This window comes from Bos grunniens, chromosome 21, assembly GCF_055505025.1.
Source record: "Bos grunniens cultivar Pamir isolate PY7600 chromosome 21, Bosgru_T2T1.0, whole genome shotgun sequence".
Lineage (NCBI taxonomy): Eukaryota > Metazoa > Chordata > Mammalia > Artiodactyla > Bovidae > Bos > Bos grunniens.
In genome coordinates, this window is record NC_141185.1 from 63,558,413 (window position 1) to 63,583,273 (window position 24,861).

At 38.2% G+C, this 24,861-nt stretch overlaps 1 protein-coding gene across 25 annotated transcripts in view; it reads left to right on the forward strand.

Annotated features, from left to right (window-relative positions):
* MEF2A (myocyte enhancer factor 2A) overlaps positions 1-22,505 on the forward strand; it is a 180,742-nt gene extending 158,237 nt beyond the window's left edge. For 12 of the 25 annotated variants that reach the window (XM_086364838.1, XM_086364842.1, XM_086364836.1 and 9 more), the window contains 4 exons: positions 9,383-9,406; positions 13,106-13,232; positions 17,035-17,161; positions 18,406-22,505. In XM_086364838.1, the coding sequence (XP_086220964.1) occupies positions 9,383-9,406; positions 13,106-13,232; positions 17,035-17,161; positions 18,406-18,766 (639 nt within the window). In that variant the 3' untranslated portion in view covers positions 18,767-22,505. The remainder of the gene's footprint in view (positions 1-9,382; positions 9,407-13,105; positions 13,233-17,034; positions 17,162-18,405) is intronic. The other 13 variants (XM_086364853.1, XM_086364858.1, XM_086364849.1 and 10 more) reach the window with 2 other exon arrangements.
* Positions 22,506-24,861: the final 2,356 nt, after the last annotated feature.

The following is a 24,861-nucleotide window of genomic DNA, read 5'->3' on the forward strand; positions in this document are numbered from 1 at the left end:
GGTTGTAGTAGTACTAAATTTTGTTAATATATGATTTTACCAGTGCTGGTTTATTCTGTTGCTCAAATTGTTCCAGCTTTAGCTATTGAGGACTATTCACTTGGTTCCTGTCCCCTTTTATATACCCTTGTTGTTTTGGGTTTTTTTTAGCGGGGGTAAAGGTAGAGGAGTTACTGTTTTATTTTCTGGTTACTTTGGAATGCTTCAGGATCATCTTGTGTATTTTCTGCTCCAGTTCTACAATCAGGCATTTCTCTGAGGAACCTTGGCCTGTTTTTGGAGAATGTTATTAGAAACCAAGATCTGGCTGTTTTCCCTCTTCTTACTTGCTTCAAAAGATAGTTGACTCTCTAAAGCAAAAGTAGTGGCAGTGACTTTTGTGTTTACAGCACATGTAGAAATAAAATATATTAAGTTGGTGAAAAAGTAATTGTGGTTTTGGATCATGAATTTTATATCATTATAACTAGGCTCAAACATATCTTTATTAATCAAAGGAGGAATCATTATAATCAACACATTTTTCCCAACAAGAAATAAGTTTATTTATTCCTATAGCATAAAAACCCATGCTTTGGAATTCAGAGAACTCTTAGAAAGCATTTTCTGCCTCCTGCTGGTTGTGGAAGCATTTTCTCTGCAAGAAGTTGTCAGGATGCTTGAAGAAGTGGTAGTTGGTTGGCAAGAGGTCAGGTGAATATGGTGGATGAGGCAAAACTTTGTAGCCCTATTCATTCAACTTTTGAAGTATTAATTGTGCAATGTGTGGTCAGATGTTGTCATGGAAAAGAATTAGGCCCATTCTGTTGACCAATTTCAGCTGTAGGCATTGCAGTTTTTGATGCATCTCATTGATTTGCTGAACATACTTCTCACATGTAATGGTTTCATCAGGATTCAGAAAACCATAGTGGATAAGACAGGCAGCAAACCACCAAACAGTGACTGTGATCTTTTTTTGGTACAAGTTTGGCTTTGGGAAGTGCTTTGGAGCTTCTTCTCAGTCTAACCACTGAACTGGTCATTGCTGGTTGTCATATAAAATCCACTTTTTGTCATACATCACAGTCCCATCAAGCAATGATTCATCATTTTTGCATAGAATAAAAGAAGATGACACTTCAAAACGACAGTTTTATTTTTCAGTCAGCTCCTGTGGCACCCACTTATCGAGCTTTTACACCTTTCCAGTTTGCTTTAAATGCCAACCGACTGTAGAATGGTCAGTGTTCAATTCTTTGGCAACTTCTGCTGTAGTTGTAAGAGGTTCAGCTTTGATGATCCTCTCCTTGGTCATTGTCAGTTTCTGATGGCTGGCCAGTGTGCGCCTCATCTTCAAGGCTTTCTCTCCTTTGCAAAACTTGTTCAACTACCACTGCCCTGTACGTTTGTTAACAGTTCCTGGGCCAGATGTGTTGTTGATACTGCAAGTTGTCTCTGCTGCTTTACAATCCATTTTAAACTTGAATAAGAAAATTGCTCGAATTTGCTCTTTGTCTAACATCATTTCTCTAGTCTAAAATAAAAGAGTCAAACACGACTGCGATTAACATACACACAAAGTAAGTCATTAGCAAAAAAATAAAGTGAGAATTGTACATTAAAATGATGTATGACATAACCACATTTATTTAAGAATGTATTCCAATATCAAACAGCAAAGTTCAACAGTGCGAAACCACAATTACTTTTGTACCAACCTAACATGATGACAGAGCAGAGAATTAGAAATATACTTTTATAGGTCTTTACACATGATGAGGTATACATTTGAAGTTTAACTCAAATTAACTGAAAGCAGATATTGTAAACCCAAGTAAAACTGTAGGAAATAAAAAGAGGTATAAATGATAAGGCAATAGAGATAAAATGGAAATACAAAATATGCTCCAATATCCCAAGAAATGGGAGAAAGGGCAAAAAATAAAGAACAGATGGAACAAATGAAATATAGCTAGCAAGATTGTAGATTTTAATACAACTATACAAATAAACATGGTAATAAACATCAGTTAAAAGACAAAATGTCAGATTGGTTTTTTAAAAAAAATAAAAAGGTCGTACTATACAATGTCTATAAGGGCTCCACTTTAAATATAAAGACATAGGTAAAAAGATGGAGGAAAATATACTATGTAAACATTAGCCAAAAGAAAGCTAGTACAGCCATATTAAGTTCAAACAATGTAGACTTCACAATAAATATTATCAAGGATAAAGAATTTTGATATATGACAAAACCAATACAATATTGTAAAGTTAAAAAATAAATAAAAAAGGATAAAGAATATTTGCTGACAAATGTTTGCCAACAAAGGTCTGTCTACCAAAGCTATGGTTTTTTCAGTAGTCATGTATTGATGTGCAAGTTGGGCCATAAAGAAAGCTGAGCACCAAAGAATTGATGCTTTTAAACTGTGGTGTTGGAGAAGACTTTCAGAGTCCCTTGGATTCATATTGGACTGCAAAGAGATCAAACCAGTCAATCCTAAAGGAAATCAGTCCTGAATTATTCATTGGAAGGACTGATGCTGAAGCTGAAACTCCTTTGTACTTTGGCCATCTGATGCAAAGAATTGACTCATTGGAAAAGACCTTGATGCTGGGAAAAACTGAAGGCAGGAGGAGAAGAAGATGACAGAAGTTGAGATGGTTGGATGGCATCACCGACTTGATGGATATGAGTTTGAGCAAGCTCCGGGAGTTTGTGATGGACAGGGAAGCCTGGCGTGCTGCAGTCTGGGGTCACAAAGAGTTGGACATGCCTGAGCGACTGGACTGAACTGAACTGAAAGAAGAATATTACATATTCCAAGAAATATCTTTAATGTGTATGCAACTAACAGTAAACATTCAAAATACAGAAAACAAAGATGATACAACTAAAAAGTAGAAGAGAAAAATCCATAATTATAGTTGGAATATTCAACACTCTTCTCTCAGTAGTTGATACAACAAGTAGGCAGAAAATTCAGTTAAGGATCTGGGTGACTGAGAAATATTTAACCAGCCTGATGTAAGAGACATTTATAGAACCCTTCACTTTGCATAGGAGAACATAAATTTCTTCTTTAGTGCACTTGCAACATGCAGCAGGGTATCCAGTGTCATAAAACCTCAGCAAATTTCAAAGAATAGAAATCATATGGATTACAGTCTCTGACCATAATAAAATCAATAACAGAAAGACAACAGGAAAACCGCCACATATAGAGATTAAAGAACATGAAATTTTGAAATCTATAGCATATCAGAATTTTGGAGACCAACTAGGAGGAGTTTTGAGAGGGGAAATTGATGGCATTTATATTAGAAAAGAGGAAGGTCCCAAATCAGTAAGCTTTTACTTTAGGAGAGAAAAAAGAGCAAACAACTGAAAGGAACAAGAAGAAAAGGAAAAAATGAGCAGAAATTAATGAAACTTAAAACAGACAGTAGAGAAAAAGAGTCAGACCAAAGGCTGATTCTAAGTTTATCACTATAATTTACCATGTTAAAAGAATTCCACTTTTATTCATAATAAAAATAAGTTTCACCAAACTAGGAGAAGAAAGGAACTTTTTTAACCTAATGAAGACTGTTTTCAGAAATTCTGCAACTAATACACTTAATAAGGGGAAACTTCAGTCTTGTAGTAAAATAATATTCGAAACTAGACAGTGGTGTTTTATTCTCACCACTCATATTCAACATTATACTGGAAGTCCTAGATGAGGCAGTAAGGCAAAAAAATTAAATGCATAGCATACATACTTGGAAGGAAGAAATTAAACATTATTCATAGAAGATATAATATGTAGAAAAGCATAAAGAACCTACCAAAAAATCTTCAAGTGGAAGTTTCATGTTGGAGTATGAAATTTTTAAATATCATTTAAACATTACTCAAAAAATACCTACAAATCTAACCATATGATTTTCATGCTAAAACTATGAAAGATTGTTGAAAGAAACCAAAGAGCCAAATACGTTGTTTTCAGTTGCTAAGTTGTGTCCAGCTCTTTTGTGACCCCATGGACTATCGCCAGCCAGGCTCCTCTGTCCATGTGATTTTCTAGGCAAGAATACTGAGGTTGGTAGCCGTTTCCTATCCAGGGGATTTTCCCAACCTAAAAGGATCAAACCCACATCTTCTGCATTGAAGGCAGATTCCTTACCACTGAGCCACCAGGGAAACCTATGTCAAGATGTTATTCCTTCCTAAATTGGTTGGAAGATTAAACACAACCCTGGTTTACATCACAGCACAGATTTTTGTAGGTATCAGCAAGCAGATTCTAAAGTACGTGTGGAAAGGCAAAGGAACTACAATAGCCGGTACAGTTTTGAAGAGAACAAGATAAACTAACACTTCCTGGTTTCAAGACATAGTGTAAAGCTACAGTAGTGAATGTGTGGGGGACTTCTCTGGTGGTCTGGTGGCTAAGACTCTATGTTTCCAATGCAGGGAGCCTGGGTTCAATTCCTGGTCAGGGAACTAGATCCCATATGCTGCAACTAAGACCTGGCATAGCCAAATAAATAAATATTTTTTAAAAGACTGTGTGGTACTGGCAAAAAGATGAGCACCATAGGTCAAAGAGAGCCCAGAAAATATATTCAGTTGGTTTTTTACAAAGGTAGTAAGGCGGTTCAGTGGAGTAAGGACAGTCAGTACAACTAATGGTGCTGCAGCAGTTTAGTGTCAGTATGCAAAAACAGAACCTCAAAGTGTAATTCATACCTTGTACAAAAGTTAACTCAAAATGTATTATAGATCCAAATGTAAAACACAAAACTGTGACACTTCAGAAGAAAACATTAGAGAATTACACCAAAAGCATAGTCCATAAAAAATGGATATATAGCTATTTATCAAAGTTTAAGATTCACTCCATGAAAAGGCCCTGTTCAGAGAATAAAAAATCAGTCTACAGATTAGGAGAGAATATTTACAAAATCAGCGATCTAGTAGAAGACTTGTATCCAGAATGATACAACTGCATACCTGTTAAGAGTGGCTAAAATTACAAAAACAAAACCAAAAAAACTATAAGTGCCAAGTTCTGGCAAGGATGCAGAGCAAAAGGAATTCTCACGTATTCCTACTTAGAATGCAAAATAGTAGGGCCGCTTCAGAAAGCAGTTTGGCAACTTCTTATAAAGTTAAATATGTATTTGTCATACAACTGAACAGTCTTGCTTCTAGAGAATTTACTCAAGTGAATTGAAAACCATGCTTACACAGAAACTGTATTTTTCACTAATTTCCCCCAAAGAAAACAACAGAAATAACCTTCCAGCAGCTGAATGCATATACACACTCTGGTACATCTGCAGAAAGGAATATTGCTCAGCAATTTAAAAAAAAAAAAAAAAAAAAGGATGAATTTAATTCATGACAGTATAAATGAACTTAAATGAATTTTGCTAATTGAAAGAAGCCAAATCCAAAAGATATGATTACATTTATATTTCAGACTGGAAAATGGAGAACAGATAAGTAGTTCCCAGGGGTAGGGAGAGAAGTTGACTACAAAAGGAGTAGTATAGGGAATGTTTGAGGGGATGTGATACTGTATTGTTGGATACATGAATCTATGCTTTTGATAAAACCTACAAAACTATACAATACAGAGTGATTTTTTTTTTTAACTATATGCAGTTAAAAAAATCAACCAGGATTCCAGGGGAACCCAAGATGAAATACATGAATAATTATTAAAAATGAGTGATATGGTATGGAAGGGGATGAACTGGTCTAAATAACTTTGGAAACTATTGCTCAAGATGGTAAATTTGTTAAACACACACAGACACACACACCCTTAAATAAGTGAATACTATACATTGTAGATAAAGCCAGGTTTTTTGAGAAAGTTTCAGTTAAGCAAGGTGAATGGGAAGGTTATAATGAACCCTATTTTTCTGGATTTATAGTTGGAGGTTTCAGTATAAATGTATTTTTTTAAACATATATACAGATAGATACAAAAGTATAGATGTGTGTACACATGAATTCAAATACATCTGATATTTCCTCGCTCTGACTGCTGAGTCTTAAATGAGTGACACCTGGAAACCGAGCACACCTAGCCCTCAGGTCCTAGTTTCTAAACACCATTCTCCAGTGACAGGAATCAAGCCTCCTTGCAGAAGTGATCGATTGTAGAGCTAGGGCCAGGAAAATACACATTGATCCAGAGGGGCCAGCAGATAAGGAAATACATGTCAAGTCAGAGGAACCAACCTTTCAGAGGAGCTCCCAATGGCCAGATCTAGAATAATTTAAACAACAAAATAAACAATAATATTATTGGATTATAACACAAAGAATAAAAAATAGACTGTTACTTAGTGACTGAATAAATAAATGGAGAAGGGACAGCTCTTCCTTAGGAATTGTAATCAATGCACGTAGAAAGTCTTGCTTACAAGAAATGGGGGACAGAAAGGCCTCTGTGCCTGGGAGCCCCACAGGGCCCTACTCGGTTTCAGACTCTTCACAAAAATTAACTCAAAATGGATTGCAGACCAAAATTTTTAAATGCAAAACTCTAATATTCTTAGACAATAATAAATGAGAAAACCTAAATGACCTTGGGTATGGTGATGCATTTTTGGATATAACACTATAGGCATGATCCACAAAATAAACAACGATATACTCCTACATGCATGTTAGAATGGCCAAAATCTGGAACACTGAGAACACTAAATGCTGGTGAGTTTGTGGAACAATAGGAACTGTCACAAATTGCTGGTGGGAATGCCAAATGGTAAGCCACTTTGGAAGACAGGTGACGTCTTACAAAACTGCTGCTGCTAAATCGCTTCAGTTGTGTCCAACCCTGTGTGACCCCACAGACGGTAGCCCACCACGCTCCTCCGTACCTGGGATTCTCCAGGCAAGAATACTGGAGTCGGTTGCTACGTCCTTCTCCAATGCATGCATGCATGCTAAGTTGCTTCAGTCATGACTGACTCTGCAGCAGCCCACCAGGCTCCTCTGTCCACGGGATTCTTTAGGCAAGAATATTGGAGTAGGTTGCCATTTCCTTCTCCACTTACAAAACTAAGCATACTTTTACCATATGATCCAGCAATCACACTCCTTGGTATTTACCTGCATAAAAACTTGCACATGGATGTTTATAGCAGTTTTATTCATAATTGTCAAAACTTGAAAGCAACCAAGATGTCCTTCAGTGGGTAACTGGATAAACTGGTACATCCAGACAATGGAGTACTTTTCAGTGCTAAAAGAAATAAGTGATTGAGCCATAAAAAGAAATGGAGGAAAATTAAATACAGATTACTAAGTGAAAGAAGCTAATCTGAAAAGGCTTCATACTGCATGATTCCAACTATATATGACATTCTGGAAAAGGCAAAACTTTTCTTTTTTTTAGTAAAAAGATCAGGAGTTGGAGAAAGGGAGGGATGAATAGGCAAAGCATGGAGCATTTTAGTGCAGTGAAACACTCTGATATTATAATTATTGATACATTTGAACAAACCCATAGAATTATGCAACACCAAGAATGAACCCTAAATGTAAACTAGGGATGTTGGGTGATAATGGTAACAAATGTACCACTTTGGTAATGGGGAAAGCTATGTATATGTGAGTTTATGGAAAATCTGTATGCCCCTCAGTTTTCCTGAACTGCTCAAAAAAGAAAGGTTTAAAGAAAAAAAAATAATATTATTGCATTATAACACAAAGAATTAAAAAATAATGAGACTGTTACTTAGTGATTGAATAAATGTAGAAGGGACAGCTCTTCGTTAGAGAAGACGTCTAATCAATGCCTGTAGAAAGAATGAGCGAAATGGCAAATCACCATTATAATACAACAGTGCAGACCTTGAAGGCAAGGTCAATGGATGAGTACTAAAGTTAGCAAAAATTTAAGGAGAAACAAGATATTTAAAAAATCTCAGAATATCACTCCCCAAATAATTGTTGATTATAAAAAGAAAAATAGTGATGTTTATAGTGGAGAATCCTAGTCATTTGGTTCGTCTTTCAGGAACTGGATGTGGAATACTGCCACTATCCTTCAGAAATAAAAACTATAGGAAGTTTCATTTAAGGCATAGAAGTATGTTTATAAGAATTGTAATAAACTGCAAAACTGATGGACAAACTACAAGTTTGACATTTAGCAACTTGTCAGTTATCTTGGTCTTTTTTAAGAGTTCATGAAGCATCTCTGTGGAATTCTAAAATCTGCCCCAGAAACTATCAGTATTTACACTGTTATCCCTGTAGGTTAAAGTGAAAAATGAATACACACACACCTATAGTATTTTGTTGTGTCTTAACAGTTGGAGATGGGTGAAGATATGTATAACAAAACAGTTGAAGAGGATTTTGCCACGTTTGAAACAGCAGTTTATAGGCCAGGTAGTTATTTTTCAGAGTCAGTGATGAGCCTCACTCCTCTTTCACACTGTTGTCTGCAGATAAACCTGCTTTCAGATTGGGACTTCATGGATCACTGATGCTTATAAAGATACCTTTCGCAGATTGACAGAGAAGCTTGACTTACTCAAGTAAAATAATTTTTAAAAACTAGTTGGATTATTCTAGTATATTAATATTTTTATATGTGTATAAAGAAAAGGAGCAATATGTTTCATTCATCTCTTTTCTGTATGATTTATCAATTCATTTCTCCTCTCATTTTCTTTATGTGGCTTTTCTCCATTGAAATTATTATACTCATTTGAAAATTATATTTGCAAATGATAAATATATAAATTTGTAAAACTGTTATACTTATTAACAAATATTTGAGTTCTTATTGTTTCATAATACTGTGTTAGTTACTGTGGGAAAAAAGAAGACAAAATAAATTCTGCCCACCACAGAATTTAATTAAGATAAATGTACATGTGTAACCAGGTAGGGTAGGGATGGGAGATTTAGATGTAAGTATTGGGCAAATTCCAGGAGATGGTGAAGGACAGGGAAGGCTGACGTGCTGCAGTTCATGGGGTCACAAAGAGTTGGGCACAACTTAGTGTCTGAACAAACAAAAACAAAAAAATAGTGTTAGCGTTCTCCAGATTCCAAACAGAAACTAGTTTCACGATTAGGAAGTCCTTTTATATGTTATCACAGCATGGCATAAGAACAGAACAAACTGGGGTAGGAGGATCTTTAAATCCTGGCCCTAGAGAACTTAAAAGAATCTTTCCTGTCTTTTGAAGTCAGCTACAGGTACAGAGACAATAAATAATGTATATTTGTACTCACTGCCTATATAATCATCTCTTTAGATTTCCAGACAACTCATAGTGTTCAGATAACATGTTTTTCTAAAGAAGTATTTTATATTCAAGTACCAACAGTCTTAGTAACTCTCTTATTCCTCTTATGTGCTGAGTGCAGTCGGAGGAAGAGGAATTGGAGTTGGTGAGTGTGGGTTTCTACTTGAATGGAATTGAAAAAGATATGGAAAGTACTAATTCTTTTCAATGTTTTTATCTGAGTAATGTTCCCTTTGTTACACAGATTTTTTTTTTTCCTTGCTGTTAAATACTGTCCAAACATTCTGAATAACTGAACCAAGCACTGGTACTGCAGAATGTGGTTTTTCTACTCACAATTATATATCTTGACCTGTTTTATTTGTTCTGGAAACTTTGGAATAGAGCCTTTATAAACAATAGCTGCCCGTGATCACAAGACATGTTAAAGAATTTTTTAAGGAAAGATATAAAATACCTTACATAGTTCCCCAAATTATTAATATATTTTTAGAAAATGACTTCACCCTCACAGTTCCTCAGATTGTAACACACTGTCTTGTGTTGTTTCTCTTTCTTTCAAAAAGATTACATCATTTTTGGTGAGGTCACCTTTTTCACAGAGTTAGAATTATTTCATCCTGCATGAGACAATCTGAACCACAAGGGGGTTCCCTGTTTATTAAAACGAATGTCTTTAATTGAACATACACAAACTTCCTTTTTTTCTATCAGAAGATATTCTGTCCTTAATAGTAGCTGTTACTTTTTTTCAAAAACAAATGATTTCTATTGGCTTTTCTTCTAGAAAATAAATTTGACTAAAAATAACTTTCAGTTGCTCTTTCTTTGGGAACTAAAACTCAAATCTCACAGAACTGATCTTCTGATTTCGAAGTCAGCTGCTAATTAGGTGACTTTAAGGGAACTAAAGACTTGAAAATGTTTAGTTTTTAGCATGGGCAGGGGTTTAGATTGCATGAAAGCATGGGGGAAAGGCATCTGTTCGTTTTACATTTTATTATTACATATATTTGCATGCTGGTGTGTTTTGCGCAATTTGTTTCTTTTCAAATAAGGTTGTGCTCTGTCCTTAAAATTAAAGATTCTTCTTTAACTTTGTGATCACTCTCACAGTTTTGGATGTGGTTTCACATTGGATAACTAAAATACACCGAAAGTGATGAAAGTGAAAGTCGTGTCTGACTCTTTGGGACCCCAAGGACTATACAATCCATGGAAATCTCTTGGCCATGGAATTCTTGTGGTGTTGGATTATATCATGTGCAGATTTTAAGTATCTTTTAGGCAAATACTTTACTTACTGATACAATAATGATTAGCAAATGATAGTTTAAGATTAAATAATGTGTCTTAGATTAAATCTCACTATTTATACCCTTAAGAAGTTAATCATGAATGCTTCCTTGTGAATTTATGAATTATCTAGCAGTATGTTGCCCTCTAGTGGCTGTGGAAATCAGTGCCGTTGAGATTATGAGCCTTGATGGGTAGAACCAATGTATTGGAGTGTCACTGTTTTACAGACACACACACCACCACCACCACCCCATCTTGAGGTCACATTAGGAGACTTCCGTGGAGGTGAAGGTAGGGCATGGATAGAGCCAGGCTAGACCATGGCATACTGTGTTTTTCACCTAGTATTTGACTCTTGAAGTTTCAGTGACAAAATTTGTGAGAACAGATCTCTGTTCTCTCAAAGTAGATCTCTGTCTCAAAAATGCACTAAAATTTTTAACTTGATGCTGAGACAAAAATGTATACCTAGTTGTTATATGTTGACTTTTACATTCCTTAAAGTATACCCTCAACTACAAAATCTCAAAGGTAAATTTCTAAGTATTTGAAGACTAAAATCTAGCACATAAAAATACTTTTGATTAAGAAACAAACATTTAACCAGAAACTGTAAATAGTCATTGATATTCTCTAAAACTTAAGTTAATTCAAATTCTAAAACTTAATTAAAATGCAGAGCTCTGTGTGTCAGAACCAAATCACAATCAGAGACACAATCTGTTAGAATCTAGAAAGTTGTTCAAATTGGCTTGAGCTCTAGAATAGAATCATGAGTGGGTCTGACCCAAAGTGAGTGCCCTGGAACCTACACTAAAGGCCCATTTAGAGCCAGGCTATAGAGATGCCTTTAGAAGTTTTGCAATTCTAGAACAACTCTCCTTTCTGACAGCTCCAAGGGAATAGCTGTGGATATTTACCTTCAAAAAAAAACAAAAAAAAAAGCCAGTTATGTAGAAATCTTGGGCCAGAGAGTATCTTAGAACAATTTAAGGATATATCTTACATTTCCGAAGTACTTAATTTATCAAAGCACTTCTTACTGTTGCCTTACTAGATTCTCACAGTAGTACTGCAAAGCAGCAGTGCAGCGATCACCATCTTCTCTGCTTTGCAACCAAAGAGATTTGGAGAGGGTGAAGGATTTTTCCAGTGCTCAGGAATTAGTGAATCTGGGACAAGAATCAGGCCAGTATAGCCTGAGTGGTCTTTCTAATATCCTCTAACTTAAGATTGGATAGAAAATACAAACTAAAAAAAAATAAAATGAGATATGAAATATCTAGATCTAACCAAAGGTCTTCAATCTGATTACCATTTGAAATAGTGATAGAGAAAACTGAATGACATCCTGACTCTCTGTAATCTCAAGGGCACTGAGTTATACTTTGATATGGCTTAGGCCCCCTAAATGTCAGTTACCAGGCTGTAATTTCTTCATTTAGAAAAAAACCCTGGAGTTATGCTTTAGCCTTCTTGTGTTCTAACCACATGAAACTTGGAGTCTCTCTTTCACTGATTCTCAGTTTTAGAACGTGTTCGCTTGAGGCAGCGCGTTGTGAGAAACTGCTCTTTCATACCCATACCCTTAGAGAATGGTGACTGCCTTAAACTGACTTGATTATTCTGTAGTTCATTTTGTTTCACTCCCACTGTAGATAGGATGCTATGTAGATGCTGTTGGTCAGCAAGCATTTACCATTGGTCATCTGCAGCCCTATGAGAAGTATTATATTTTATTTAAAAGTTCTATACTCAAAGCTTCTCCATTCATAAGCGTCTGAAGAAGGGATACATGGCTGAGTCTGCCATTAAAAAACAGGTCAATGTTGGATGATGGGAGAGGCTCTGCATGTATAGTGTCAGGGAGTATATGGTAAATCTCTGTACCTTTTCATCAATTTTTCTGTGAACCTAAGACTGCTCTTTAGAAAAATCTTAATAAAAATTTATATCTAAATACATACACATATACATATTTGTGTGTGTGTTAACTGCAGGATCTCAGGGAAGGAAATATGAATACAAGCTGCAGTTTAGTAAGCTATGACTTAAAACCCTGTTAATTTGTAAATCCAGCAAATAGAAGTAGTTTTGAACTCTTTTGGACTCTCACGGACTTATAATCTATATATACACAGATAACCTTGCTATCCTCAGGTATTTAAAATCTACACATATCTTACTTAGGTAGGGTAGCCTGGCAGTCTTTATAAGGGGCATCAAATCCTCATTTATGTTAACATATAAGTGTTATCAGCCCTAATGCAAGTTTTCTATTTTAAGGATGTATCTCTGACATCAATAAACTCTCTGAAAAAGGCACTAGGAGAAAATGAATGATTAATGTAAAATACATCCCTTAAAATTAAATAGTTATTCTCATTAGTATTTTTAAAGTTTTCACATAATCACTTGCTTCAGGGAATGATGTTCACATCATAAAACTGTGAAAAATGTCACTTTTAAATTGAATGTTCTATTTTAAATATTAAGCTTAAATATAAATACTCATAGAATAACACTTTTTTCTACTCTCTCACAGAATACCCAAAGGATAAGCAGTTCTCAAGCCACTCAACCCCTAGCTACCCCAGTGGTGTCTGTGACAACTCCAAGCCTGCCTCCGCAGGGCCTGGTGTACTCAGCAATGCCGACCGCCTACAACACAGGTGAGCCTGCCCTGTTGCCTTTTGTGGGGTTTTTTTATTTGTTTTGTTTCAGTGTGTACTTTTGTGATTTTTTAAAAAATATATTTATTGAAGTTATTTCAAGTTTCTTAGATTCACAGTTGGATATGTTAATGAAACACATGCTAGTCTTGAAAAAATTACACAATACACATTGATTATAGAAAGATTCCCCAGCATGAACTTCTGCTTACCCCTGAGAAACAACTAGCTCTTATCAAATTATGACGCATAGCAAACGGAGCAAAACACTTGGTGTTTTCTATGTAGTTCTTGTTACATAGCATCTCACTCTTCCAAGCTTTTAAAATAAGATGTTTTTCTGTATGCTGTGTCAACCTACCTTGGGAAAGACAGCATCCCTTGGTACCTCGGAACTCAGGGAGGTGGATCTAGGTGGCTGTGTCAGCAGGTCACATTTTCTTCCCTGTGATAGCCCGTTTGGTTTCTACTGTTTGTGCCTCGGGAGCAAGACCAGGAGCTTTCTTATTTCTCTTCAAAGCCAGTCACTCCTCACCTCTGAGGTGAGCTTTTCACTCATTCATGGTATTTAGACTTTTCATCCACAAATACCCTATTTAGGGAGTATATTAGATAAGTTTAAAAATACTGCAGTGATTGGAGGAGTGCTGTGTGGAGAGCCCGATGTATGAAGGTTTCTCTAGATGTGCCATTTAGGGATTGGCAGAGGACACATGGGGGAGCTTCCCTTTCTCACTAGCTGAGCCAAACACCTGATGCTTCAAAAGGAGGAGGAGCGAGAGAAAGAGTTAAAAATACCTTGCCAGTTTTTCAGAGACCACAGGGCAGGGCATTTTTGTGATTCTGATAGATTAATAAAGATCATCTAATTTCAGACTTCAGGGTAAATGCTGTAGCACAGTCTTTCACCCTGCTCTGTGGAGCTCCCTGAGGGGTGCAGAGCCATTAATATATTTGATTGCTGCTTTAATTCCAAGTAGTTCTTTTAAAACAAAAATGACTTTAAATGGTTTTGTTGAAAAGAAAGCTTCTTAGGAAATGTCTACTACCTTTTCCAACAATCAATATAAAAAAAAAAATGTCCAAATCCATCAACTAAATCTAGAGTAAAGCCAGGGATTATACGTTCATAGAAATTCTGTTTCATTGTCCTGGTCACCAGCTATATGAGCAACACTAGTCTAGGGACATACATTTTCTCCCAGGTTTATTCTGGAAAAGGAGACATACCCAAGTTGGTAACCTATGGAGGGGAAGTCCTGAGTTGTTGAGGTTACCAGTTTATACTCTGATCTTGAAAAGGTGAGGAAAGTAGAAAATTTGTGAGCTAGAATGTTCAGAGGAGTGTTGGCCGAGGAGATGGTTCTTGAGCTGGGTGTCACCATTACATTACAGTTTACTGAGCATTTCATGACAGGTTTTTCCAATAGAAAACTTAGATACCCCACTATATTTGTTTTTAGAAATGCCATTGGCTTTAAAGAATATTTTTTCCAAAGTCCAGAAGGAATTACCAAAACACAAAAATGGAGTCACATTCTCTTGAAACCATCCCTTATCAGTCTCACTCCTGTAACTACTTACTTCTCTCTCAGAGCACCTGTTCTGTTTAATGTTACCACGTTATCTTTAATGTATTTATCTTTTTAAAACATGCATCTATATTTTGTCTTTCATTAGTATATCAACTACCTTTCTGTACATAGTTAAGAATCAAACACGTGCCAGTCAGTCAGTACAGGGATAAATAAATGAGCAACATTTCAAAAAGTACAGTAGTTCTGTGTGGAGGAATCATATAGACACTTCCTCATGCCCATCTGTAAGATCACTCCCAGCTTCTTACCTTATTCATGGATCCATTCAGCACAGATTGATTGAGTGTGTTCTGTGTGACAAGCACTGTGCCAGGCACTGGCAATATACAGGAGCGCACAGTTAACAATGGAACGTAGGGTCTATCAGAGGAGAAAGACACAAGACAAATAGCTCTAGGAGTAATTTATCACCATCCTGTTAAGGGCCATACTGAAGCTTTGACCTGAAGAGGCTTCGACCTGCCTCAGCCAGGCAGAGTAGGGAGAGTGCCCCAGGAACGGGGAGCACTGTGTGCAGAGGCAGCAGGAGCATGGCTGACGTGGCCAGATGGCTGTAGAGTTGAAACCACAGAGGGAGGTTGGGATGCATACGCCTTGCTGAGGACTTTTGGACATGATCTTGAGACATTGGGAAGCCATAAAAAGGTTTTAAGCAGAGCGGTATCATGACTATATTTGTTTTGTATGATCACTTAACTACAGCACTCATGGCGCGACCACACAAGAGGCTACTATGATAGTCCAACTAATGAGTGCTAAAGGTGTGAACTAGGCTGGTGGCAATAGAGACGGTGAGATGTGGGCAGGCTTGAGAGACAGTAGCTAGAATTGACTAGACTTGATTGTTGGTGGTGGAAGTAAGTATCAAGGGTAACACCCACAGATTTGGCATGAACAGTTATAGGAGAGTTGGTGCCATTTACTAGAGAGAGGCAGGTTTGGAGGAAATGATGAGTCCAGTGGGATCATGTCAGACTTGATGTGTCTGGAGAAACATCATGACAAGTAGACATGTCAAGTGGGTAGTTGGAAGGACTTGGAGGCACTGTGAAAGGCGCAGTGTGATGGACCCCCCCGACCCAGCTTCTGTGGGGAGGGGCAAGGCAATGTTAGAGAGCAGTGACTGAAAAAAGATCCCAAGCACAGCTATGCTGTTTAAACTCAGGTTCTTTTTTAAAATGCTAATTCACCAGGGAGACTAATTTCTTTAAATACTTCTCTCAAGACATGAAAAAGAAGTTAAAAGTAGAAGAGCTTTTGCCACCTGTCTTTAGAACTAAATGGAAAAAAACAAATGTTAATGTTGAACTGAAATAACTCTATATGTGAGTGATAACTAACATGCTATGTCTTGGCCAAAATGATTATGACTGAAGCGTTTATGTCTTATAACACAAAGTTTTTCATGAACTTTGATTTTGCATGCAATCAGGGATCTTTGACAGTTCCTGTACTTCGAAAAAATGCAATTAGTTAATTGTATGATAGTGAATATACTGTCTATGTCACTAAGCTTGACAGCCCATGAAAAGGGGTCCTGAATCTTTTCTGTTTCCCCTGTACTTCAAAAATATGAGACATGCTGAACTAGTTGTAGTCAGGATGAACTGGAGTGTTTTCTCTTTTGTTCATGAGGGTAGTGGTGGGCATATATATTTTAAATAGCAATTGTATAGGAACATCTTTTAGTGACAGCATTTTTATTATTTCTGTTTACAATCCTGGAATAAGTATCTCAACTTTTTGTGAAAAATTAAGCTATAAATATTTAGTACAAAATTGAAACCTTTTTTACTGAAATAATCCCAGACAACTGAATATAGCTAGGTCCTAGAAACCTCCCGAAAGAAAATTTTTTGTCAGTTGTAGACCATAAGCTTGTTTTTGGCTTCCCTGGTGGCTCAGTCAGTAGAGAATCCGCCTGCAATGTAGGAGACCTGGGTTCTATTCCTGGGTTGGAAGATCCCCTGGAGGGGAGGACATTGCAACCCACTCCAGTATTCTTGCTGGAGAGTCCCCATGGACAGAGGAGCCTCGGGGGCTCGTTGGACACGACTGAGCGACTAAGCACAAAGGGAGTTTTTTGATGCTATGAAGTACCTGGCTTCTTTCAGACTAAGAAAATTATGGGCACAACTATTTGAAAAGCAGGTGTTGTATGGTCCTTTTATTACACACACAAGCAACATTTCCTTCTTTTTTAGACTACTCGCTGACTAGTGCAGACCTGTCAGCACTGCAGGGCTTCAACTCGCCAGGAATGCTGTCTCTGGGACAGGTGTCTGCCTGGCAGCAGCACCATTTAGGACAAGCAGCCCTCAACTCTCTCGTGTGAGTAACTGACTAGATGTTTTCACCAAACCTCTACCTACGCTTCCCAACCTGTGTCTCATTCCACTGTTAGAAGAAAGGTAACCTGAAGGTATTCAGGCCTACCTGCCACCCTTCTCTTTCCTTGCTTTGGTTAACATCAACAGACAGAATAAGAAAATGAGCTGTGCCCGTTGCTTTATCCCTGGATCGTAGGGAAGGGTGGTAGGGGCTGGGTTTCTTATGTATGGGTCAGGCTACGGGGGATTCATGTGGTTGACCCCAGTCCACTGCACACATTGTACCTCTCCAGGAAGGGTTCGCAAGAGAATGTTCCTTACAGACTGTGTGAAAAGGGATTACAGTGGTGCTCAGGTAGGACAGGCATCACTAGCAGGAAGAGAAGGAATGGTGTTTTGGTAAAACTAGAATAGTCAGCCCAAGGAGAAGCTGGAGGAGAACAGTCCAGAAGAGGGGACAGCGTAACAGGTTAGCTGTGTCGCTCCTGCTCAGGACACGAGGGACACCCAGCCTCCCAGCCTCTTGGCCTAAAAGTCCCCAGAGAGGCTCCCTGCATCCTGATAGCTCCACAGTACACACTGTTGTTGGTCATCAACTCGGGAACTATGTCATGGAGAAATGGCCAGGGTATCTGAGGGAAATCTCTTTGCTTACACAGGTGTTTGGCCCTCGGGCGTGTGCAGAGCATCCTAAATGAGCATACTAAAAATAGCCATGCAAAGGCAGGCAGAAAAGGCTTGGTGCTCAGGCTGAGGAAGAGGCGTGTGCACACTTTACTGTGTCCTCCTCTGAGCCACTCTTTTAGCCTTTCTGAGACTCGTCTGGAGAGTGGGGTGACGTGGCTGCCTTCTGAGAGCTGCTGTGAGCGTAGGTGGCGGGTGCCATCACAGAGGCAGAGCAGAGCGGAGAGGGAGTTGGGGTCAGGGTGCCACTGTCCCTCTGCCACTTTGGTCCCCGCGCGTCAGTCACTGACACTGTTTTGGAAACTTCAGCCACAGAAGTACCAAGATTAAGGTAACAGAACCAGCCACTAGAAATCTTGACTACTCATTTCTGTTTTTACCAGGGATATGTTATTTTTTCTGTGTGAAGCACTGCAGGAAACACCAAAACTAGTCTTGGGGAGTTACGGCAGTGTTTCAGACCCTGGGCTCTCTGTCAGTCAGGTGGTATCTGTAGTATCCCATTCTTGCAGATGCAGTCACAAACCAGCTGTCTAACAGATCTTTGTTTTTTTCCTTCAGTGCTGGAGGGCAGTTATCTCAGGGTTCAAATTTATCCATTAATACCAACCAAAACATCAACATTAAGTCAGAACCAATTTCACCTCCCCGGGATCGAATGACCCCATCAGGCTTCCAGCAGCAGCAGCAGCCACAGCCGCCACCACCGCCGCCACAGGCCCCACAGCCGCAGCCCCGGCAGGAAGTGGGCCGCTCCCCTGTGGACAGTCTGAGCAGCTCCAGCAGCTCCTACGACGGCAGTGACCGGGAGGATCCGCGGGGCGACTTCCACTCTCCTGTTGTGCTCGGCCGGCCCCCAAACTCTGAGGACAGAGAAAGCCCTTCCGTAAAGCGGATGCGGATGGATGCGTGGGTGACCTAAGGCTTCCAGGCAGGTGTTTGTACTTTGTGTTACTGCAGTGAACTGCTCTACATATCTAAACTGGTAAATAAGGACATGAGTTAAATATATTTATATGTACATACATACATATATATCCCTTTACATATATATGTATGTGGGTGTGAGTGTGTGTATGTGTGGGTGTGTGTTGCGTACACAGAATCAGGCACTTACCTGCTAACTCTTGTAGATCTGCAGGTGTGCATACCACGGCAAACAGCACCCTGTAGGCAGAGTCTAGTCTGGCACTTCCTTGGACTACTTGTTTCATAAGATAACCAGTTTTTGCAGAGAAACATGTACCCTATATATAATTCTCCCACACTAGCTTGCAGAAACCTAGAGGGCCCCTACTTGTTTTATTTAACTGTGCGGTGACTGTAGTTACTTAAGAAAAATGCTTTGTAGAACAGAGCAGTAGAAAAGCAGGAACCAAGAAAGCAATACTGTACATAAAATGTCATTTATATTAATTACCCAACCTGGCATGGGTCTCTATTGCAAAGAGGTGCATGGGAAAGGGCTGTTGATATTAAAAAACATAACAAAAAAGCCCCACACATAACTGTTTTGCACGTGCAAAAATGTATTGGGTCAAAGAAGTGATCTTTAGCTAATAAAAAAGAGAGAGAATAGAAAACACGCATGAGATATTCAGAAAATATTAGCCTAGAGATATAGAGCATTAACAGTAAATTAATATATTAAGTTATAATTGGAATATGTCAGAAGTTTCTTTTTACATTCATATCATAAAATTAAAGAAACTGATTTTAGCTCATGTATATTTTATATAAAAGAAAACACCCTTATAAATTGATGACTATATATAAAATTATATTCACTACTTTTGAACACATTCTGCTATGAATTATTTATATAAGCCAAAGCTGTATGTTGTAACTTTTTTTTTTTTTTTAGAGAATAGCTTTATCTTGTTTTAACTTTTTAGTTTTTATTTTGAGAGGGGGAAAAAAACAAACAAAAATATCTTGCAAGCAGAACCTTGGAAAAAAAAAGCCATGAACACTTATTATTCTATATGTAAATTAAAAGTTGAGCCAAACTCTTTGTGTATATAGCATCTTAAATATATTATCACCTTTGATGTAAGTACCTATGTATTGTATGGTCACCAGATTAAAAAGTATATTTTTGTGGATTGCCGCCAATTTAGGGGGAAAAGGCGAGATCCTTATTAAGTAGAGTATTCACTGTTTAATATTTACTATTTTGTTAAATATACTGTACTTTGGATTTTAATTATTGGCCCAGTCTTTTCAGAGGATTGTATAAAGGGGTTTCTCCCCTCACTGGTGGTGAATGTGTGATGTTACATTGTAATCTTTGTGCCGTATGGGTTAAGCATTATTATATATTTTATATGTGTATATAAATAGCAAAGTGGCAAAAAAAATTGATGTTAAGTTCATCCTGCATAAATGTAAAATGTGTTGTAACAGATTTTATAAGGCATTATTTAAAACTTGCCTTTTGTGAGGAAAAAAAATATAGTAGAAAAACTGACCTAATTTAATTAATATTAGAGAAAATGGCAAAATAGTAGATGAGCACAAAGGTTTTATAAGTGGTAAATGATTAGGGAAGAATATTTGTGGGGGAAGGGATCTTTGTTTCTTGACCCTCTAAAATAGATTGATGCAGCTGGTTACAAGATAACTATCATTCTGGACACTCTGTGCATTGAATGACACTTCAGTGTGGGGAGAAGTCCTCTCATGGTGCAGATCCTTGGCATGACTCTTGCCATCCTGATGCCCTCAACTGAGATGCTGACCAAGGCCTTACTCTCTCAGGAAGACAGCTAAGTGGTGACAGCAAGTTCGGCAGTTCCCTGGGCTTGTGCCATGACAAAATTCAAAGTCCTGTATATCTTTCATCGTCGATTTTTAAATACTCGTTTTCTTGAGAAACTCAAAATAAGGGTTGAAAATTACTGCTATTTTATATTTTAAACTTAATATTAAGCAGCTACCTACAATTTTTACTTATGTTTTTGCTTTTTCCCCCTAAATTGCGTTCCTTGTGACATTTTCCTCATATGCTGTTTGTGACAAATCATCAGCCAGATTTCCTGGCTGACACATAGGTAGTTAGGTACAGGATAAACTTGTGGCATTCACAGCTGCAAAGTGGAATTCTGTTTTTAATGACATTTTGGGTAGTAAATTTTGATAGAGGCCAAAAAAGGGAGGGTGATACACTCTCCCCTCTCATCGGTTTAGACATTTGGTTTTTATTCAGAATGGATTTGTTTTGTTTTGTTTTAAATATACTTATTTTACTGAACAACTTACAGGCACATTTCTTCATGAGATCACACCTAATTGAAACAACGCAGTTTCCCAACACTGAATTTCCAAGATAATCCTTACCACTTTGTAAACCATTTATAGCTTTGAAGTGTTCAGTGCTTCTTTGGTTGTTATTTATGCATGTTCATGAACTTCTGCTGTACATGGGATAGGAGTTAACACATTCACATTTACTGTCTATTTTCTTGTGTGCCTTACGAGATGGCTTTTCTGACTGTATCTCAATAGTCTTTCTTTCTATGCAGGTTTATAATCAGTACAACTACTGTTTTCTAAAATAATATTACCAAGGCTCGGAGTTTGTATTTCAATTACACTGACCAAGTAACAATGTATTCCATTTTCAGGAACTGAGTATTTGACTGTTAACCCTTTTCTCATATGCCCAGTGTGACTTAGAGCATATGGACTTGACAGAGGCACTCTCACCCCATGTACGAACACATTACACACACGCATCTCCTGGTGGGAACCAGCTCAGAGTGGGGAAGACACGAACCACGTTACTTTAGAACCTACTTTTCTTACCCTTTTTGGACTCCTGTGTTTTGTATGACACCATCGCAAGAAATTTTATCCCTGCAGATGAAGTATTTTATTACTAAAAGACAAAAACAAAAAAAGCTAGAGTAAATTGCACTGGTTCAAGTACAGTTTCCAGCAGCTGTACTTCCTTCAGCAGTCTACCTGGTACTACATTGAAAGGGAAAGTCACCATTGTATGTCTACAGATGGTCCCAATCAAAACTCCATCTTTTGAGCCCTAATTATGTCCATTGTGTTAAGAGACTAAATCAGGGGTTTGTTCTAAAAGAACAATATATGTTTTACCATTTCCTTTTACTGTAAGGACAGCTAATAAAGCATTAACATATTTTCTGTATTAACCATCATGCGCACAAGAAATACATAGTAAATAAGGAACCAGAAAACTCCTGGCATCGGATCATAAGAAGCTAGATGATTAGAATGTGAAAAAGATTTTACAAATGTAAAACTTTTATTTCTCTGTAGAAACTTTCTTCACTTTGCTGTGCAAGAAGACACTGCTTTGCTATATTTAAAATGGCTTTTTTAAAAGAGATTTATGTATTTGGTAAATGTTTGTAGTCAACAGTTCACACAAGAAGCTGTACACGGTTTGAACATGTAAAACCGTTTGGCGGCACAAGCTGGACTTTGTTGCCATCCTTGAGATGAACCTTTTAAGAAAAAATAAGTTAATCTCAATTTTTCCCTGAATGTGTTGTTTTTTTCCTTCATTATACAATAAATATTATAGTGAACTTTTTATCAAATGGTTAAGAAAATGTTAGAGGTTGTTGTAAACTATTTGTATCCTGCACTCACTACAGTAAAGACGGACTGGCTTTTCCTGTGTACTCCAGACTCTGTCATGTTTGCCACCAGTCGCCCTCTTTTCCCTTCCCTTCCCTTTCCCAAACCTCTTCCCCCTGCAGGTCCCTTTTACTTCCTTTGAGATGTGGTCGAGGAAATTGTTACAGCGCCCCACCCACCCCCCTGTATTGGCTCCTGAGGCCTCTCCTCCTGGGCGGCCCTGGACCCTTCAGGAAGCAGCCAGCAATCTGGTCCCAGCATCGGCCAGCCTGGCTATTCTGTGCCTGTTGGTGTGGATACATTAAACCCATTTAGGCTGTGATAACAGCTTCCTGCAGGATACGCTACTAGAGTGCAGGGGTGGATGTGGGGCATCTGTTAGAACTTAACTGTCATCAGTTTATTTTTCTTTCAAGTTTAGGTGGCGAAATGATTTGTTTTACCCAAAATGCATACATAATACTGAGCTGGGGTGGCAGAAACAGATTTACTAAATAAGTCTTTATTTTCAAAAGTGGCAGATGTGAAAAATTATCTTAAACTTGCGGTGAAAAGTTTTTTTCCTCTGATTTGCCTTCCGAGCCATCTCCCAGCTAAGCAGATTCTTGCTGTCAATTAAATTAAAAGCTAAATTTTTGTGCTGGTTTTACTTGCTAGCTACTGTGAAACTCTGATTAGCCGGTTTTGAAAGCTGGTTGAAGCCTGTGGCTAAAAATAATCACAGCTGCAGCTACTTGAAATCAATTCACTGTGACTTCCTAGTTAGCTCCCATGCATCCTGTCTTCCTCTAGGCTCTGTCTTGTTTTTAAGTTGATTCTGTGTCTGACTGGTACCAGCCAAGAAAATGGTTTTACAGTGATGGCCTTCTGCCAGCAGGATGGCTCCTGCCACCTCCCATCTGCCTGTCCAGTCTCTCACAAGGAGTCAAAGTACCACTTGGTTGTAGAACTGAGGAGACAGCTGTATTCCTGCCAGCTGACACAAGGGTTGGAAGGTTCCAAACGGGTACCTGAAGCACTCAAGGGAGGGGCTGGCAGGGGCTGAGTGGACATGTGCCCCCAGACAGTGTGAGAGCTGGGTCCCAGCCCAGGACTGCACATTGCCAGGGTGAATTCCCACCTCCAGTTCAGTGTCTGCTTCCAGAGGAACCAGCTTCGAGAACGTGTCCTAGACTCCACAGGCAGGCTGCTCTGTGAATACCAAAGTGTCCAAAAGTAGCTAGGGAAAGAAAAAAGTCAGTTACACTAACTGGTTTCACCATATTATCCTCTCCTACCTTTCTTCTTAGACTTTAGTTTTGAACTAATTTTTAACTTACAGAAAAGTTGAAAAAATAGTAGGTTCATATGTCCCTTTCTCAGCTTTCCCTAATGTTAATATTTACATAACCGTAGTACCACTCGGAGAAGGCAATGGCACCCCACTCCAGTACTCTTGCCTAGAAAATCCCATGGATGGAGGAGCCTGGTAGGCTGCAGTCCATGGGGTTGCGAAGAGTCGGACACGACTGAGCGACTTCACTTTCACTTTTCACTTTCATGCATTGGAGAAGGAAATGGCAACCCACTCCAGTGTTCTTGCCTGGAGAATCCCAGGGACGGGGGAGCCTGGTGGGCTGCACAGAGTTGGACACGACTGAAGCAACTTAGCAGCAGCAGCAGCAGTACCACTGTCTCGAAGAGTCGGACACCACTGAGCGACTAAGCACAGCACAGTACCATTATCAGAAGCAAGAACTTAACACCGATATAACACTAGTAACTGAACACCTTATTTGAATTTCACCACTTTATCCACTATTTCTAATCTAGGATCCAGCCCAGGATCCCACATTGTATTTAGTTGTTATGTCTCTGTAATCGTTCCCCAGTCTTTTCTTGTCTTTAAAAAGACAAGGTGCTTTTGAAGAATACTGATCAATTATCCTGAATAGTATTCCCTTGATGTGGATTTGTCTGATGTTTTCTTATGATTATAATGAGCATGCATTTTGGCAGGAATACCACAGAGGTGTGTCCGTAATGCATGATGCATTTCATGATGTTGTATGTTTGCAAGGTGATGTTGACCATGACCACTTGGTTAAGTGGTTTCTTTTGGGTTTCTCCACTGTAGAGTTACTATCTTTTCCTTGTTGATAAGTATCTTGGGGAGATACTTTGAAACTATATAGATTTCTCAAACATACCTAATAATTTTAGCTGCTTGGTTACAATAATTATTTCTGAAGTATTTGCCTGATTTCTTCTACATTTATTAATTGGACTTCTGTAAGGAAGAGCTGTCCCTCTCCCCACTAATTTATTTTATTATAATGGATTCATGATTTTTTTTTTCCCCTTTGGGTTATAATCTAGTACTATCATTCTGTTTCTGAAGTTATTCCAGCTTTGGTCATT